This window comes from Penicillium manginii (assembly GCF_028828005.1).
Source record: "Penicillium manginii strain IBT 31320 chromosome Unknown utg000002l:1.0-5564898.0:1.0-5567710.0, whole genome shotgun sequence".
Taxonomy (NCBI): Eukaryota; Fungi; Ascomycota; class Eurotiomycetes; order Eurotiales; family Aspergillaceae; genus Penicillium; species Penicillium manginii.
The window spans coordinates 2,782,165-2,799,339 of record NW_026643103.1 but is presented as its reverse complement, the minus strand read 5'-3'; the positions used below and the strand labels follow the sequence as shown (position 1 = coordinate 2,799,339).

Below are 17,175 nucleotides of genomic sequence, written 5' to 3'. Positions count from 1 at the left end.
CGACGCCCCCCCCGGTCGCAACCCCCCCGTGACCCGCGCTTTTTGTGAAGCAGTCGAAATTCTGACGAGACCCACGAGACCGGCGCGTTCTACAATAGATTTATTTCTTCGTTTTTTTAGAGGGTGGTCGGTTTTTTCTCCCTCTCCCTCTCTCTCTCTCTCTCTCTCTCTTTTTATTCCCCTCCTCTTCTTTCCCATTTCTCTCACTTCCACCCATCTTCCTCTATTGCGCGGTCGGTCGCTCATCATTTCTCTCCACCTCCAGTCACGATTACGATTACTGCTTCCTTCGTTGATACTCTACGGCTTGTTCTTCCCTTTCAAAAGGCGTCTGGCAGGCCTACCCTGGGTGTAGACTTACCCTAGATTCCTTTTCCAACTGGTAAGTCTTTCGTCGCATGCGAGTTGGCAATTGTTCATATGTCACCTTATCTCCGCATCTGGCGCGCTATCGCATCGCTCGCCCTGCCCGCGCTACTTTGCGATGCAATGCGATACGATGCGACATGAACCGGCACAAGTCCCAACCTCTTTCACTTTCCCTCCCGATTGAGCTGCCGGCGAGTCTGTCTCGGCCCGCCACAATTGGGCTTTGTGCTGTGGTGGCGCGTTGGAGCTTCTCATCAGAGCCTCCCCGCTTTGTCGCGACGAGCCTCAAGTCATGCCACACACACGTGCCCTGCTCAACTTCGTCTTTCTTTGCTTTCACTGCCCCTCGAAACATGTTTGAGATTTCTTTCATGTCTCTTTTTTTCCAACGCAAAACCACTTTTTTCTTCTCTTCATTTCACTTTCACTCCTTCGGCAAGCTAACCATTACTCCTCTGGCCAGTGTTGCACATACCGCATCCTTTCCAACATCTAAAGATCGAGACTGGTCTTACCCTCTCCAACATCTCAAGCGCGCGGATCAAAGACTGGTGCTTTGTCGCGTGTGCTCAACAGCCTAAATTCTGCTTATACAGTACAGTTCCATCACTCGTTACCCAACGGTGACACAGGTCAGCAACCCTCCGATCCACCCTGCCCTCCGCACTCCATCTTCCCCCCCACACACACACCATCTCTCCCCGCAAATAACATCCCGGCGATGCGACGACCGCTAAGCCCGGGTCATTACGAATATCAGTCCGTGAATAAACCGCTGACCCCGGGCCAGGATTCATTTTCAGGAATCATGTCTGCGCCATCCCACAAACAGATGTCGGGCACACCTCCCGTGCCTGCCACGAATGCCACCAGACTCGAGAAAGGTCATCCTGGAGTCCGTCGCTCCACACCTGATTCCGAAGCGCTGGCTTCTTCCGATGATGACGGCGAGCACAACCCTTTGACTCAAACCATCACTGCGCCGGCAACGAAGCCTGTACGTCGGACATCTTGGCTGAATGAGGTGCCTATTTCCATTCAAAGGAAACACTCACTCCCCGGTGGACCTCTCGCATCTGCTCCTTCAAACCCCGCCAGTCCGTCCGGTGATCAGCCGCCGTGGGCAGCAGCTACCAGCCCTGGCCTCAGCACTTCCTTCAATTGGAATCAATCTGGAGGCAGCCAGTACCCGTGGGGAACTGGTATCTGGAACACAGAATCTCGCAAGGAACCCCCGCCTCGTCTGTCGGAGATCGTGCCCTCCCCAACTATGACCAACCCTCCAGCTGGAAGCGCCTCACTCGGTGACGAGATGCTGAGTCCCATCACCCGCACCATCTCAGGAGAATCGGCCATTCCTTTTTCAATTCCCCTCCATCCTACCCCAAAGACATACCGTTCGCAATCTTACTCGGTCGGGCAAATGGATCCAGAGTTGGCGGGACTTGCAGCAAACAAACCTAGCACCGGTGGTGCGTATCCAAATCCTAGTGGTCGCTCTCGCGGCCCTGGTCAAATGTCTTCTGGCCAACCTCGGGCCTCACGACCAAGCGTACTCGGCGAGTTGGGCCACGATTCTGCAATGCTCGGACGGGTCCGCGAGGACGACGACGGAGAATCAAGCCTGGGTTCTGACGGCGATATCGCGTATTCAGCCAGCCAAGCCAGAACGATTGAGCAACTCGCCCGCGAGAATGCGCTCTTGCGCCAGGCTGCAGCTGCGGGTCAAAGGGACAATCGCTACCGTGAACGCGCATCCTCCTCTGCATCAACTGCTAGTGGGCTACACGCAGCACATCGTATCCACGGCGGTGTTCCTGAGGAAGATATAGCCCCCGAGGATCCCGGAGAACTGCGCGATATCCATGGATACGGTGTCATGCGCGGCAACACCGGACGACGCTACTCGGAGCATTCAGCAAATCTAGAGCAACAGTTTTCGTCGTTCGCTTCCTCGCCTTTGGAGAATCGCGCCCTTGAGAACGTTCGCAAGGGCCACTGGCAGACTTCTCTGGGCTTTGGAAGTATGGTCGATATTCCGCAGAGTCGCCGCCACTCGTTCGCTGATATTCCAATTCGCCATGCCTCTGTCAGCTCGGTTGACTCCCATGCGACCGCCACTCCTCGGGCTGGCTTGGGAGAACGAGATGATGGATACGGAAATACGAACGACTACCCTAACCCGTCCATGCAGCCTCGTGAGTATTCGGCTCTCCATCAATATCCCACTGAGGCGACTCTAAATCCAACTCACTTGCCAGAACCATACTACTCCCGGGAACAAGCTCTACGTGGGGACGGTACCTCTGGCCTTCCAGCTGCTCTCAACCAATACGCCATGTCTGGAGCCTATGGCCGGCAACCACCTGCGCTGTCTCATGCCCATCAGAACCAGCTCCTCTACATTGTCACCTTCAAGTGCCATCGTGCCGATGTCTTCTACATTCAAGAGGATACCGGTCTCCAGGTGAAATCAGGCGATCTCGTCATCGTTGAGGCTGATCGAGGTACCGACTTGGGTACTGTCCAACATGCCAATGTGTCCCTTCAGAAAGCGCGAGAGCTCAAGCAGCAGTACGCCGAAGAGCACTATAAATGGCTCATGATGTTCTCCCGACAGGGTCAAGTAGAGGGCTCCAATGTTGGTAGCGCTGGCTTGAACACACGCAGTGCGACGGGCGGAATGGGCCCTCATGCCCCAGCGTCCAAGAGCCGGCTACAGATATCAAGCCGAAACTTATCAAGCGTCTTGCGCAAAATCACGAGATTCTTACACTGCGCGACAAAGAAGGCAACGAAGCCAAGGCCAAGCGGGTTTGCCAACAAAAGGTCGTCGAGCATCGACTAAATATGGAAATTCTCGATGCCGAGTTCCAGATGTATGTATTCCAAGCCTCTCTTCCCTTCTCTCTTCGTAATCACCAAACTAATTATGATGATAGGGACTGGAAGAAGCTTACTTTCTACTACTTCGCCGACTCCTACATCAACTTCAACTCGCTGGTCACCGATTTGTTCAAGATCTACAAGACGCGAATCTGGATGTCCGCGATCAACCCGGCCTCTTTTGTGACACCCCCGTCTGCTGGTCTCCCGGGGACTGGTGGTATGAGCAACCCACTGTACAGCCAAGATCAACAGCACCCAGATCGTCGCCACCAACACGAGGGGAGGGCCTATGGTGGGCGAGACCCGATCGACACCGGTCGTGAAAGCATGCCCAATCCAGTAGGCGCTCTTCGGACAGCATTCACCGACTCTTACCAGCCCTTTGCTCAGCCCACTCGTCAACTTGAGACCGCACAAGGCGATCCGTTCGCACCCTACTCCCCCACCAGTTTCGGTCCCATGGACCCAAGCTTCACCGACTACCCCGCTGGTGGTGCTGGCAACGCTGCGGCTCGCATACACCCAGCACAAACTGAGTGGACCAGTCGATTTCAGGGCCTGTCACTCAATTCGTGATGGAAATCACCCATCCTTTTTCTCGACAAATCCCTACCTCCACTACACTCTTTACGAACTTGTACAATCCGCCCCCGACACATTTCTCCCCCCTCAACCTTCCAGATTTCCTCCCGCCTTAAACAAAGAAGAATTATCTCTAGACCACCAGGCCAGTGGACATTTCTCACCATGGGAGACTCCACAGTCCCTGTCCGTTGTGCTTAATCTCCGCGAAAGAATGTCTCGTTTTATTCAAGCCTACTGCGAATCTCCCTGCTTTTTATCATTATGATATTTCTCTTTCTCTTCACTATCTTTCTGATCTGCGTTTCCCCTTCTTTATCTTCTTCTTCTTCTTTTCTGCTTTTTATTTCCAATTTCCCGTGTACTACTCCCGTCCAAGCTAGACTCCATACCCAGGCTTATCTTTCGTGAGCCCCCACATTCTTTTACAGCTACACCATCCTTTTTATCGAATAGACATGAAACGATCTGGCTCAGTTCTAGTGTTCATAATTTCAAGACTCCTTTTATTCACTTTTTTTATTCTTTCGTCTCTTTCCTTTCAATTTATTTTTATTATTTTACGCGCTTGTGCGCTGGTTTGTTCCTCTGCGATACGCTACATTCTTCACTCTCGCCGTCTGCTCGTGACCTTTGCGCGAAAAGTCCCTCTTAATGACTGATTTAGTATCTCACGTTATGTTATCTTCAAAGAGATTGGCACCTGCCACAACTGCATGCGTTCCTGTCTGTGCCTTACGCTGGTGCTCTTCAAGCTTGTTTATTCTTCACGTTGCTATATCGGAAGATGGAAGGAAGAAAAGAAAATGGAAGAAGGACCTCAGGAAGAAGGAAGAACAAATCGTAGTAAGACTGTTTACTTGAACAATACACCAAGAATCTCAATGATATTCTCGCTTCTCACTAGATTCAGCGATTCCCAACCGAAAATGTCCCTTTCTGGCGAATATCCCGACTAGAAGCCCCGACGTAGACCTTGAATTTTCCACTAGGAACAACCCACTTCTGCGTCAGTGTATCCCAGTAACTCAGATCCCGTCGAGTCAACTCGAACGTAGCCGTACCAGCCTGCCCAGGCTGTAGCTTGACCTTCTGGAATCCACGCAATTGCTTCGGTGGACTCGGCGGCGCCGAATCCGGCAACCCGATATAAAGCTGCGCGACCTCCGCCCCTGCAACCGAACCACTATTCACAACCTGAACCGTAACCGATCCAACAGATTCAAAGAGTTCCACCGGTCCACCCGAAACAACAGACCCAACCGCAGGCCCCGGCGTCGTAAAAACATTCGCCGAAAACCCGCTGTATTTAAACTGGGTATACGACAGCCCAAACCCAAACTCATATCTCGGCTGAAGGCCCTGCTCATCGAAATGGCGATAATCAACAAAGATGCCCTCGGCAAAGGGGTCGCTCTGCGCGTTGATCCACCCCGCGCCGTAATCCGCGCGCTGTCGGGCAATTGTGTAGGGCAATTTGCCGCTCGGCGACGTAGCTCCGAATAGGATGTCTGTGAGGGCGTTCCCGCTCTCTTGGCCGGGGAGTCCGGCCCAGATTATTGCTTTCACGGATGGTTGGGCGAGGATTGTTTCTAGGATCACTGGTCCTACGCTGTGTATGACGACTATCACGTTCTTGTTCGCGGCTGCGACGGCTTGTACGAGGGTGTTGCCGTTGTGCCAGGGGTCTAGGTTGTTGCGGTCTCCTGCGTTGCCTTCTACTGTGATGTATCTGGGTGGATGTTAATATTTTTATGGGGTTGGGGATTTTATCTGGGCTGGTCAGGTAGTACTCACCCTTCGCCTGAGTCTGAGTTGATGAAGACAATCGCTGTCTCGGCGGCGGCAGCGGCCTTTGCTCCTGCGGTGGAATCATCTGTGGTGCTGGTGATTATCTTTGTGCCATGCTGGTCTGCGTGCTTTTGAATTGCCTCGAGGGGTCCGATGAGGTACTGTGTCAATTGATCAGCTTTAATCTTTCCGTGGCCTGGGTTTGGGGGCTTACTGGGAATTCAGCAGTTCCACTGCCCCATCCCATCGCCAATGTTCCGTTATTACAACTGCGATCACTGCATGCGTTTGGTCCGCCAGGATTGACGATAGCGTCTGACCCAATAATAGCCAGACTTTCTGGTCGTCCAAGCGGCAATGTCTTGCCTTTGTTCTTCAATAGAATGATGGAGTCCCGAGCTACAGCGCGGGCAACAGTAGCATGGTCAGCAGTCACATTGACGCTGGCTTTACCACCATTCCAAGAACTAAACGCAACCGCCGGATAGCCTTGGTCTTGATCGACAAGATACCAGGCAGCCAGGATACGGGTGACCATGTTATCCAGGCGAGATTGTGGCACCGAGCCATTGGACACGGCCTCGACCAAGTTCGAGCCCCAGAAAATGCTGCCTCGCGGCGTGTTGAAATCGCTTCCCGGCATCGTCATGTCCAGTCCGGCCAGGGCACTGTTCACTCCAGTGTGTTGCGCATTCCAGTCGCTCATAATATAGCCTCGAAAGCCGAGCTCATTCTTCATAAGATCGTTCAGTATCTCATCGCTCTCACAGGCCCAGGTCCCATTGACTTTATTGTAAGAGCACATCACAGAGGCAACGTCCGCCCTAACCGCGTTCATAAACGGCCACACGTATAACTCGTGAGTCTCACGATCACCCATATTAGAACTGATCGTGTCACGATAAACCTCCTGCTCATTGCCAAGCCAATGCTACGCACGCAGTCAGTAAAAAGCAAAAGACCTCAACTGTTCCCAAACAGAACTATAGCGAGTCGAAAGGGAAATTGAGAGAGAAAAAAAAACATACTTTGGCGCATGCCTGCACCCCCGAATCCTGCATTCCGCGAATCGTCTCTTCCATCCCAACACCACTTAGATAAGGGTCAACAGAGAAGCCCTCCCAATTGCGCCCGCCGTCGGGATTCTTGCCCAGCGGTCCAGCAACAGGTCCCAGCTGAACATGAACACCAAGACCTTTAGCCTCAGCCCCCATCGCCGCACCACGCGCATACAACAAGCTGCGATCCCAGGTCGCACCGGCATTAATACCTGCGGGAAACGCGGTGACTGGATTCGCAAATCGGATGCCTAGTGGCGAGTCTTGCAGACATAGTGATGGATAACCGATCGAGTTGGCGGCGTATGTATTTCCGACACAGGGACCGCCTTCCCAGGTCATGCCGCTCACGATACCGGCTTTTTCATCTTGGCTGAGCTTTGCAAGTGCAGTTTGGGCCTTTGCGTATGCCGAGTCCCAGCCCGATGTCGTGCCGTGTCCGTAGGTCGGGACCGCACCCGCAGTCGATAATAGAGACAAGAAAAGAAGAGGGGTATGCATTTGAACCACACGCAAAATGCGAAAGGCAATGCAATAGAAAGAAAGAAAAACTCAACACTCCAAGTATGTCAGAGGGGGAGAGAGACAAGCAAACAAATTGAAGCAGGCTCACCCATCCCCTTATAAGTATGTAAACCCGCGGCGACCTGCAGCCAGCGAGCCCAGGGGAATAAGGAAAGCGGGCCTATTCATTTTCATATTGTCCGAGAATTATTCCTCCTCTCATCGTCTTGTTGAGTCTGGGCCAGCTCGAATGCCGGGGACTTTGTTCCTTTCTGCACGTTCCTCACATGAGCATGAGCATGAGCATGAAATGTGAGCAAACCCTTCTTGGCAAGGAGGAAAACGCCACAAAAAGGGGTATGTCTAACCTATAGTGACATTCCCTGGTAGCACCGAAGTATGCAGAACCTGGACCTGAACGGACTAGTGGCCCTTGTGCCGCTTTTTAGCCAAGTGATCTCCTGGTTTGATTGGATGGTTGGTATAGCCCTCTTTTTGGCAGTGCGGGGGAAATCCCGATATACATCCGGGGAGGGCCTAATTGGCACATTGGACGATTCAGGCGGATTGTTTTTCAGAATTCAAGTTCGGAATGCTCCAAGCCTTGGGGGTTTAGGACCGATGCGGTCTCCGCCTAGACTGCCAGATACGATGGACTTCATGGGGTTTAAACCCATTATCTGTAACGGGGTTATGATATCTTTCGTGGAAAGCTTGGAAGCATGAAAGTAAAATCGATGGATAAGAAGACTTTGAAATTGTATTCAGCGATACCAAATAGCGGCATGATAGTGCTGTGCGCCGATCATCATGAATCGGGGGCACATATAGAAGTAGTCTAGATCGTCACGGTTTTTATGGACCTTCGAGTCCCCACCGCGGGAGACTCGCGTTATAGGCATGGCCCGAAAGAAGGTTCTGTGGTCCTCGTCAATGCACATCTGAGGCCGAGAAGAGTAAATGGGGATTTCACGCCCCGGTCAGCTTTCGGAGATAAATGCGGAGATGACAATATCCATGGGGAGCCATGCCGAGTATTCCACGGGACTTTGGGATCAAAGAGGCGTTTCCCAACAAGCGATACGGCCTTGCTACCACTTCCAGCGCGATAGACCAGACTCGAAGAGTCTACGACCAGATCAGAGGATCAACTTTGCTTGGTATAAAATGGGTCAGTAAAGCGCAAGCCTCAAGCAAACTTATCATGCTTGCCCTTGACTTTGACATCCAGCATGACCTCGTGAAAATTGCCCTCGCGTCTCGCCTTCCTCAATCGCTTCACGTCATCATCCTCCAGCTTCCGCCCCACAAGACTCTCCAATTCCTTCTGGCTGATCTTCTCGTAGGCCTTGGACTCCTTATTCGCCCGGAGACGCGGCTTGAACCGTGCCTGCATGCGAATACGCACGGTCGTCTCAAAGGAGACCGTTGTGGCATCGCCGCGGATTTCCACGCCGCCTGTAGCTTTCGCGCTCTCCTTGATCCCCAGGAAGCTCTCCGAGTCCCCACCCCTAACCTGCAGAGCAAACGTGCCCGGGATATCGACAGAAGGAATGGCGAGGAAGGATTCGTAGTGGGAAACGGCGGAAGCGGTCGCGCTGAAGAGGCCGTGGCTGTCGCAACTTAGGTATCTAGAGAGCAGCATTAGCTTTGAATGTCTCGACCAACGTGAGAAATAGGCTCGCGCAGGGGAAAGATGAGACGATACGTACTTTCCATGGTGTCCCTTAAAGCTGAATGACTCAGTACCAGCCACGCGCGTCGCAACCCAGACTTGTCGCACATCATGAGGCTCCGCAGTCGCGGGGTCTCCCTCGACTAGATTCTCTAGTGTACTCGCAAAGACTGTTCCATTGGCGTCACTTGCGACGCAGGCCGGCTCGTCAGAGGGAAGCACAAGTACCATAGGGCCTGCAATGTCGCTCGCTGCCTCAGCGGAAACCCAGCTCTGGTCCTCCGGGTTGTCGTCATTCTCCGCGGGGGCTTCAGTCTTGCGGGTCTTGGAGGATTTTTCGGAGTCGGGGTCACGCTGCTTGCGCTTTTTGGGCTTGTCGCCCTTGAAGGTGAGGGGTTTGACCATATTGCTGGTGGTGGGATGGAGGATGGGGAATTGGAGGAGAGTGACGAGGTCGAGCTGTTGCAAAGTGGAGAAGTCAGGCAATCCGGTGGAGTCTTCTCTTCCTCCTTCCACAACTACCACCATTAAAGACGTGAGATTTTAGCCCCCAGACACCATGGATCCTTTAAGGCCGGCATTTCCGGGCCCGGCTTTCATTTCTGAAAATAATTCATCCTCGCATCATTTCATAAACGAGCTCAACTGTTCTGGTTAATTATGGCCTCGATCCTCACAGCCATCGGTCTCCGTGCCGCCGATACCCTCAACACATCTATACCCAACTATGGCCCCGCCTTCGTTGGATTCCACTTCATCTACGCTTACGGCGTTCTTTCTTCACGTACCCTCAAGCAGTGGTACGGCATCGACCATCAAGCATCACCACGCGATGATCTCGCCAAATATGGCGAAGCAGCTATTCGAGATGGCAAATTAACGCGCAAACAACTTGGCATGCTCAAACGCAATGAATCGGCGCATGCCAATTCCGTTGAGAACTTTACCCTTCTCGTTGCGAGCATTCTATTCGCATCGCAAGCGGGTGTTCCTGCCCAGACTATCAATGCTGCGGGACTGTCTTACACACTTGCGAGGCTTTGCTACGGTGCGGTTTATATTCTCATTGACCATCCCACCTGGAGTCAATTACGCGGTCTAGTCTGGTGGTGGGGGAATGCGAGCTGTCTTTATCTTTTGTGGCAGGCTGGGAGGATACTTGCTGCGTAATCATGTTGTGACATGACTAGCTGGTCGACATCATGATGGTACTACATATTCTTCATCAACTTGTAGTCTGTTGATCAATTCATGGATTTAAACATCTTGGTCTAATATCATATTCAAAGCTGCAAGCTGTCTATACATCTCGACTCTCTGGGCTGATTATTTCTGGTCAGCCACAACATTTAGTGTACTTCTCAGAGGAAGATTGCGACTGGAGGAGCCAACAAAGATATCATAGCTTCCACTCTGCAACTGCCACTTCTGAGCAACCACGTCCCAAGTGCTCAGATCACGTCGAGTGAGAGGGAAAGATACTTGAACGGATTTACCCGCCGGGATCTTGACCTTTTCGAACCCACGAAGCTGCTTCACGGGCCCATTGGGGATACCAACATAGATCTGGGCAACCTCCGCGCCTGTTCGATGTCCAGTGTTTCGTACGGTAGCCTTGACCGTGGCGACTATATCCCACAGATCAACCGCACCACCTTGCTCGATAGCGCCACTGGGATATGCGGAAATACCATTCTTGATAGAACTCGGAACTTTAAGCCCCGAAAACTCAAAAGAAGTATAGGAGAGACCGAAACCAAACTCATATCGAAGAGCGATATTCTTCGCGTCAAAATAGCGATAGTCGATCAGAACACCTTCGTCAAAGTCATCTTGTGGGAAAAGATTGTAGGGAGCAACTGCCGCGACATGCTTGAAATTATCATAGTCGGATTCGTTCTTGGCCACACTGTACGGAAGCTTGCCACTGAAATTCTCATCGCCGTATAGCAGAGAAACAAGAGCTCGGCCAGAATCTTGGCCGGGTAGGTGTGCGAAGATGATAGCAGTAACATTAGGGTGATCTGCGAATTGATCCACCAAGCGAGTGCCGGCGTTGTGGATAACGACCACCGTGTTGGCGCACGTATTTGCAACGCGGTTCACAAGCTCATCAGAATAGTCGTCATATGCTCCAGCACGATCGGCGGACTCTGTCGCGAACGCATTGATGAAGACAAGGCATGCGTCGGATATCTCCATCAATCCAGTTGACCCAGGGACATCGGAAGTATCCCACATCACAACCGTTCCATCTTCGTAGGCTCGTTGCTGCAGCGCATCAAGTGGTGCACTTAGGTAAGGACCAGCATTTGCACCTGAACCACCGCCGACACTCAGCGTACCATTAAAGGCAACTTGGCTGTAGTAGGGGGGGGGTCAATAGTTGCCCCAAAAAAGTCAAGATCCGAGAATTGGGAGATTGCTGGCTCAAAGCCCATCGTCCAAGCATTGGCAATGATGCTCTGTCCGTTTGGCATGAAAGCATCGGGGGCTTTGGCATCGTATCCAAACACAGATAACAATTTTGGTGACTGCAAAGGCAGTGCCTTGTTGACGTTCTTGACAAGAACATGGCCTTCTACCGCACCTTCAAAAAGAACCGGTCTGGCATCTCTGGTCAACGCATTGACGATATCGTGAGACTCGCTGAGGTTGTAAGGCATTCCAACTCCAGGCTTAGGGTAGCTTGACTCATCCTGGCCAAGCTTGTACCAAGACGCGATGATCCTGGTGGCAAGTATTAGTAAGGATTAATTTTCATCGATTAAAAGGGGATAAGTCATACCTGGTGGCCATATCATCTAAGCGAGATTCTGAGACACTTCCATTGGTAATAGCTTCAGTGAAGTTGTCACCCCAGAAGGCTTGGCCATTGGGCATGGCCATATCCAGTCCAGCATTAGCTGCTGCAACGCCAGCGTGCTGTGCATCCCAGTCGGTAACGACGAATCCTTCAAAACCAAGCTCAGTCTTGAGAAGGCCATTCAATGTCTTACTGTTCTGGCAGCCATAAGAGTTGTTGACGCGGTTATAAGAGCACATAATGTTTGCCGCTCCTGCTTTCAGTGCGTCTTGGAATGGCCAAAGGTATAGTTCGTGCATTGTTTTGTCATCGATATTGCTCGAAATCGATTCAACAGTCCGGTTCTCGGCGTCAAGGGTGGGGTTCCGGTAAAGCTCCTGCTCATTTGCAATGAAATGCTAAAGAAGTTGACTTGTCAGACCTTGATTTGGGATCTCCACTATGTCTGCTGGGGTGATTACCTTGACACTTGAAATCACTCCTTGGTCTTGGAGACCTCGGACGGATTCGGCTCCCATCACACCAGCCAAGTATGGATCATTGGAAGGACCTTTAAAATTGTTAGTCCTGTGAGCTTTTCCTGTCGTTGCAATAGTACCAACCTTCCCAGTTTCGACCACCCGTTACCACTCGCCCCAGGGGTCCAACAACAGGCCCTAAAGCGACCTGTACACCTTTCTTTCTAAACTCTCCACCCATGTGCCAGGCACGATCGTGCGCGAGAGTCTTGTTCCAGCTGTTGGGTTCTGTTTTCAGCTTGTTCCTGGTGGTTTTAGGATCGGTGTCTCTTACCTCGCTCCAACATGTATACCACTGGGGTAGCTGTTGACAAAATCGGTAAAACGAACTCCATTACCGGCATCCTGAAGGCACATTCCAGTGAATCCCAGTCGAGGGATAGCTGGGATGTTCCCAGAACAACCATTCTCAGTTGTTGCGATTCCATAGGTAAGATTATTCTTTGAGGGTTGTTAGCTCTACCGACGCTAAACGGTGGTTTTGGTAGCAAGCAAACCTTCTCTTCCAATGTCAGTTGAGCGACTAGCTCTGCTGCCTTTGTGTATGCATCGGCCCAGTCCCCACCTCCCTTGCCCTTTGCTACATGACATATTAGTCTAGTAGACCTATAGATTTGTTTGTTTGTTTCACGTACGAGAAGGATAGACGGGCTCAGACTGGCCATAAAAATGAGTATCTGAAGTGATAGTCTCTTCTGTATGGCCCAGACCACAGATAGACAGAATTGCCAAAGCAATCCCAATCTTTGCTGGAGACAACATGCTTTTGTTCCGCGCTAGGCAATGAATGGAACCGCTTTGCTTTGAGCTAAAGAACGAGAACTTCCACCGATACTGAGGCCCATGGCCCTCTAAATACTTTTTTTTCTCGTCAAAGCGAGTCAAATATACCCCTCAGTCAAAGGGGATGCTATACTCTAATCAGACAAGCTCCAAGTCAAATGATCAGCAAGATACTTCCCCATTCAACCCGTCTGAGGTAGCCGGCCATGCCGATTGTTGCCCACACTTAGAGTTATAGTAGCATACGCTTCGGAAGAGTCCCGTCCGTTATGCTTTGCACTGGATAAATGGTGTGCATTAGGGAAGCATTTAGTCCGATGGCGGAGAAGAAGCCTATCTTGTCCAGATTTAACTTTCGGCACTGGGTAAACTTCGGGAGAAAAGCGATACTTCCAAGGTTTTTAGTAGCAGTGTTTGCGCCAAGTTTTCTCCTCCCTCTTGCTGCATGATTTTTGTTGCCCAGGTACATTATTTCCTCTGAAATATTTCAGGTCATCTATCGGCATAGATTTCATCATGAGATATCTCACAATCATTGTCGTCTTCAAGCTGCTATCACTAGTTGGCTTATTTAGAATACGTTCAAGTTAAAGCCGAGTAATCGGTACAGTGTTTACCGGTACCTAGAGACACGGAGAGTTGTCGGGCCAGGGAACCAGTCTGGCACTAGCAAGGTTCCTTAACACCACACGTGCCCAGCTCACTCTTGCATAAATCTGATCATTTTGCGGAGGTTTGTGTGGGGAAGAGTATGGGGATAATGTGGGGCTTAGCCTGTACGCAAGTTAGTCCGGCAAAGTTAGCCCGGCAAACGTGGGGTATACCCAGGTGGCATAGCGCATTTTCCGAATGTTGAGGGGTTGGCCTATTTGTTTATTCATCTATCATCGGCTCCAAGGCTCTTTTTAGGTGTATTCGGATAGAGGAACTTCCATGATCTGCAAGTTTCAAGGGAGAAAATCTACGAAGGAACACAATCAGAGATGAAAAGGGGACTTCTACTCAAAGTGGGCCTTTTCAGACGCCATCGGCTAGAGTTCCTTAACATTTCATGGCGGCGGTGAAAAGTCTATCTCCTTGTCATAGCGGGGTGTCAGCAGCTTATAACTCTACCTATCGAGTATTAACTCCGGGTATTCCAACGGCCTTAAGACTAAGGAAGCAAACACTTTCTAACCAAATACAGGCAAGAGTATCCAAATAATATAGTGGCTTAATGCATAGGACTAACTAATAGAAGCCTATCAATCCTTCGGCAGATAACTACCACCGCACCTACCGACACATTAATGCCGAGGCAAACAAGTTTTCTACCCCATGTCTGCTAAGATTTCGAGGGCTCTTAAACATCTCTGGCCCTCTCTGGACATAATTTTCTTTGTTAGGTTTGCGGATAGTATCACTTGGTTCATATCGCATGTTCTTGTTGATGGGTTACAGCCTCTTTGCTTGAGTACGAGAGAAACATCAAGTCCCTTCGTTTTCCAAACTCGTGGAGATTAGTAAAGATATACGCCAAAAGAATATGATGCTCAGAACCTGCCATGATTAGCAATAGAAATATTATCCAGCTCATGTGTCTCATTTCGTCGTTCCACTTGCAACTCTCTCATAGAGTCCTGACATAAGAGTAGTTTTATGGTATTCATTAGTATCTCGCCGAAGTTGTATGTCACATAGTAAAGATAACGTGAAAAAAGCTAAGGTTTTTGACGGATTTGAAGAAGCCATCGCGGAAATAATTTTGAGTTTGTACATTGAAAAATATTATTCACAGTTTGTTAGGTCCTTAGGGAAAGAGTCCTTGGAGACAAGATAGATTAATTTTTGTAGTAGACGTCACGGCGGAATTTAAGTCAACCCCTGGTGCATTGCCGCTGTAGGCCCCGGGGTGAAACAAAAAGAAGTATAAAATCCGGGCATAATATCACATTCGGTAAAGTTATTTTCCATATTATGCTATCTAAGTATCAATGGGCCCCTAGGCTTTTGTTAGCCCGATTTTCGTGATGTTCAAGCACCTTGGCTTCAACACGTTTCGGATACCGGTCGAAGACATCTTGGGATTTGAGAGTGAGATATACTGGATTTCTCAAAAGAAATAAAAGGTTCAATTCTATGAAGAAATGTTAAAGACAACTTTGAATTTATTCCCGATGTGTGAATATCAAGGTACAAGGCAGTACTCTGCACCACGGTTTGCACGACTTTATAATTGCTGCAGATCTTCTTCGTAAACCCACAGTGGAACCCTACTTTCTGCTCTAACCTTCCAAGGTTCATTAAACGTGGCATGCCAAATTTCTCCACCGTAAGCAGGAGTGAAACCATCACTCCTGAATAAAGGTTGTTGACGATGCTGAATATCTCTTCTACTTGATAACTTATCTTACTATTCAAGGTGTGCAGGTCCGTCTAGCCATTGCGTAGCATGGTTATTTGGTATAGCCATAGTGATTAGTCCGCATAGAATAGTATCATCGGGTGAGGTTTAGACTAAGAGGCAACATGGCGTCAAATTTCTTCTTGGCGTAAGCCGCGAGCTTGGTCGGTCTTGGGGGCCATTGGTGCCGATGACGCCTCGACAGTAAGAAAGAGCCACTTTTGCAGATCTGCTGAAGCTAGAATTTTGGACCCTGATTGTGTTTATCTGTTGACATAAGGGGTAATTCAGGCCCCCAGCTGCTTCTCATTCCATACCACTCCAGGTACGTGCCTTGACTAGTACTACTAACTAGTAGATTTTGTCTCCCGAAACCCTAAATTTCTTCATATCAGATCCTATTTTAGCCTACCAATCATTTATACACAATACACTCAACCTTATTCGCGGCACAGCTGTATTCCTTTGGCACCATTCTTCTGTGTGGTATGATTACCCCCACGTAGCAGGTCCGCGGTGTTTTATCGGCAGATTCAACTTTAACATCCACATATTACGCCCGAAAAAGCAACCTTCACATCCACATATCGGCCCCCAGGCATCAGCTTATAGCAGAGTAGATCCACATCATGACGATTTAGTCTCAACTTTCTACCAGAATTCTGAAACCTGCTATGGGGTAATTTACCCGTGAGACTTGATTAGACAAATGAAGTCAATCTATACTTCATTCGAGCTTGCTTGTAGTGCGCCTTGGATGATCGTTTTATGCCTCAGCTTGGCACTGGCACGTAACCATAAAATCACGCACCTAGACAGGCTTTCTGCTAAACCATAAGAACGAGTCTCTGTTCTCGCAATTCTTCACTCATTCCTCATCCATCCTCATCTTTCTCCTCTATCAATACCAGGCACTCAACCCCTGAACGGAATCATCAAAATGCACTTCTCATCCCTCACCATTATATACCTCCTCTCTGCCCTTGCTGCAGCCAAACCAGGCAAAGTCGTCCTCTACGACACAGCCGGTTGCACTGGCAACGAACTCTGGACCGGCGAGGTCGACCATGACCCAATCTCACCCTCCAACGACGAGATCAACGCCGCTCGTTCCTTCAAATATGAGGGCTACTTCTCGCTCCTGGTGGCTAAGAACCACCTTCTCAACGACCACACTTGCGGCTACTGCAGCAACTACCACGAAGACCACTCTGGCGGTGGTTGCCAGGATATCAACACTGGCTGGCCTTTGAATGAGGGTCGTATTGTTCCTGAGTCCGATGATCCTAGCGATATCCCCTGCAGGAACTATTTGATTAACTGCCCCTTCCCTGTGCCGCCTGGCAATGGACTTGAGGCGCAGGAGTAATTTTGCGGATTTCATTTCTTGTGGGCTTAAGGGAAATCGATGGCTTTGTCGCATTCCGGGTGGATACTGAGAGGATTTGCTGTTATCAGGGATGTATCGTTGGTTTGTCTGTTTCTGTAGTACGTTTTTATTCAATCCATTTTCTTCAGGTCAACGACCGAGGGGCTATTATGATAGACAAAATCCGCATATTCCAAGTTTGTTGATATTTTCTATGATTGAATAAGCACTACCTAGTCAGGTTTAAAAATGAACCTTGAAACCGACATTTCACAAACGTAGAACACATTTTACCTATGGGCACCCCAAAGCCTCACGAAACAACTCATTCTACTATGTCGAATCTATTGCTTTGTGCAATGTACAGAATATCGAGATTTCAAGTTTGTGATATTCTATCTTGAAACTCAACCCAGCCAGCAATGTGTCACTGTATGTATGTTCACAA

The 17,175-nt window shown here is 49.9% G+C and overlaps 6 protein-coding genes across 6 annotated transcripts; 3 read left to right on the top strand and 3 right to left on the bottom strand.

The window, feature by feature from the left end:
* Positions 1 to 1,177: 1,177 nt before the first annotated feature.
* Positions 1,178 to 3,834, top strand: N7533_002301 (PSP1 family protein; the record flags this gene model as incomplete). Its single annotated transcript, XM_057098951.1, has 3 exons — positions 1,178 to 3,010; positions 3,040 to 3,248; positions 3,312 to 3,834. The coding sequence occupies 3 exons, from the start codon at positions 1,178 to 1,180 to the stop codon at positions 3,832 to 3,834; spliced, it is 2,565 nt and encodes an 854-aa protein (XP_056964087.1).
* Positions 3,835 to 4,749: 915 nt separating this feature from the next.
* On the bottom strand, positions 4,750 to 7,190 carry N7533_002300 (beta-glucosidase; the record flags this gene model as incomplete). Its single annotated transcript, XM_057098950.1, has 4 exons — positions 4,750 to 5,572; positions 5,638 to 5,792; positions 5,846 to 6,562; positions 6,660 to 7,190. 4 exons carry the CDS (start codon positions 7,188 to 7,190, stop codon positions 4,750 to 4,752), a joined length of 2,226 nt encoding a protein of 741 aa, XP_056964086.1.
* A 1,192-nt stretch (positions 7,191 to 8,382) lies between these two features.
* On the bottom strand, positions 8,383 to 9,396 carry N7533_002299 (uncharacterized protein; the record flags this gene model as incomplete). Its single annotated transcript, XM_057098949.1, has 2 exons — positions 8,383 to 8,824; positions 8,906 to 9,396. 2 exons carry the CDS (start codon positions 9,394 to 9,396, stop codon positions 8,383 to 8,385), a joined length of 933 nt encoding a protein of 310 aa, XP_056964085.1.
* Positions 9,397 to 9,528: 132 nt separating this feature from the next.
* N7533_002298 (MAPEG family protein) lies at positions 9,529 to 10,038 on the top strand (the record flags this gene model as incomplete). Its single annotated transcript, XM_057098948.1, has 1 exon — positions 9,529 to 10,038. One exon carries the CDS (start codon positions 9,529 to 9,531, stop codon positions 10,036 to 10,038), a length of 510 nt encoding a protein of 169 aa, XP_056964084.1.
* A 156-nt stretch (positions 10,039 to 10,194) lies between these two features.
* Positions 10,195 to 12,954, bottom strand: N7533_002297 (beta-glucosidase; the record flags this gene model as incomplete). Its single annotated transcript, XM_057098947.1, has 8 exons — positions 10,195 to 11,139; positions 11,214 to 11,598; positions 11,657 to 12,072; positions 12,136 to 12,224; positions 12,277 to 12,410; positions 12,467 to 12,633; positions 12,690 to 12,772; positions 12,828 to 12,954. The coding sequence occupies 8 exons, from the start codon at positions 12,952 to 12,954 to the stop codon at positions 10,195 to 10,197; spliced, it is 2,346 nt and encodes a 781-aa protein (XP_056964083.1).
* Positions 12,955 to 16,298: 3,344 nt separating this feature from the next.
* N7533_002296 (uncharacterized protein) lies at positions 16,299 to 16,727 on the top strand (the record flags this gene model as incomplete). Its single annotated transcript, XM_057098946.1, has 1 exon — positions 16,299 to 16,727. The coding sequence occupies one exon, from the start codon at positions 16,299 to 16,301 to the stop codon at positions 16,725 to 16,727; it is 429 nt and encodes a 142-aa protein (XP_056964082.1).
* Positions 16,728 to 17,175: the final 448 nt, after the last annotated feature.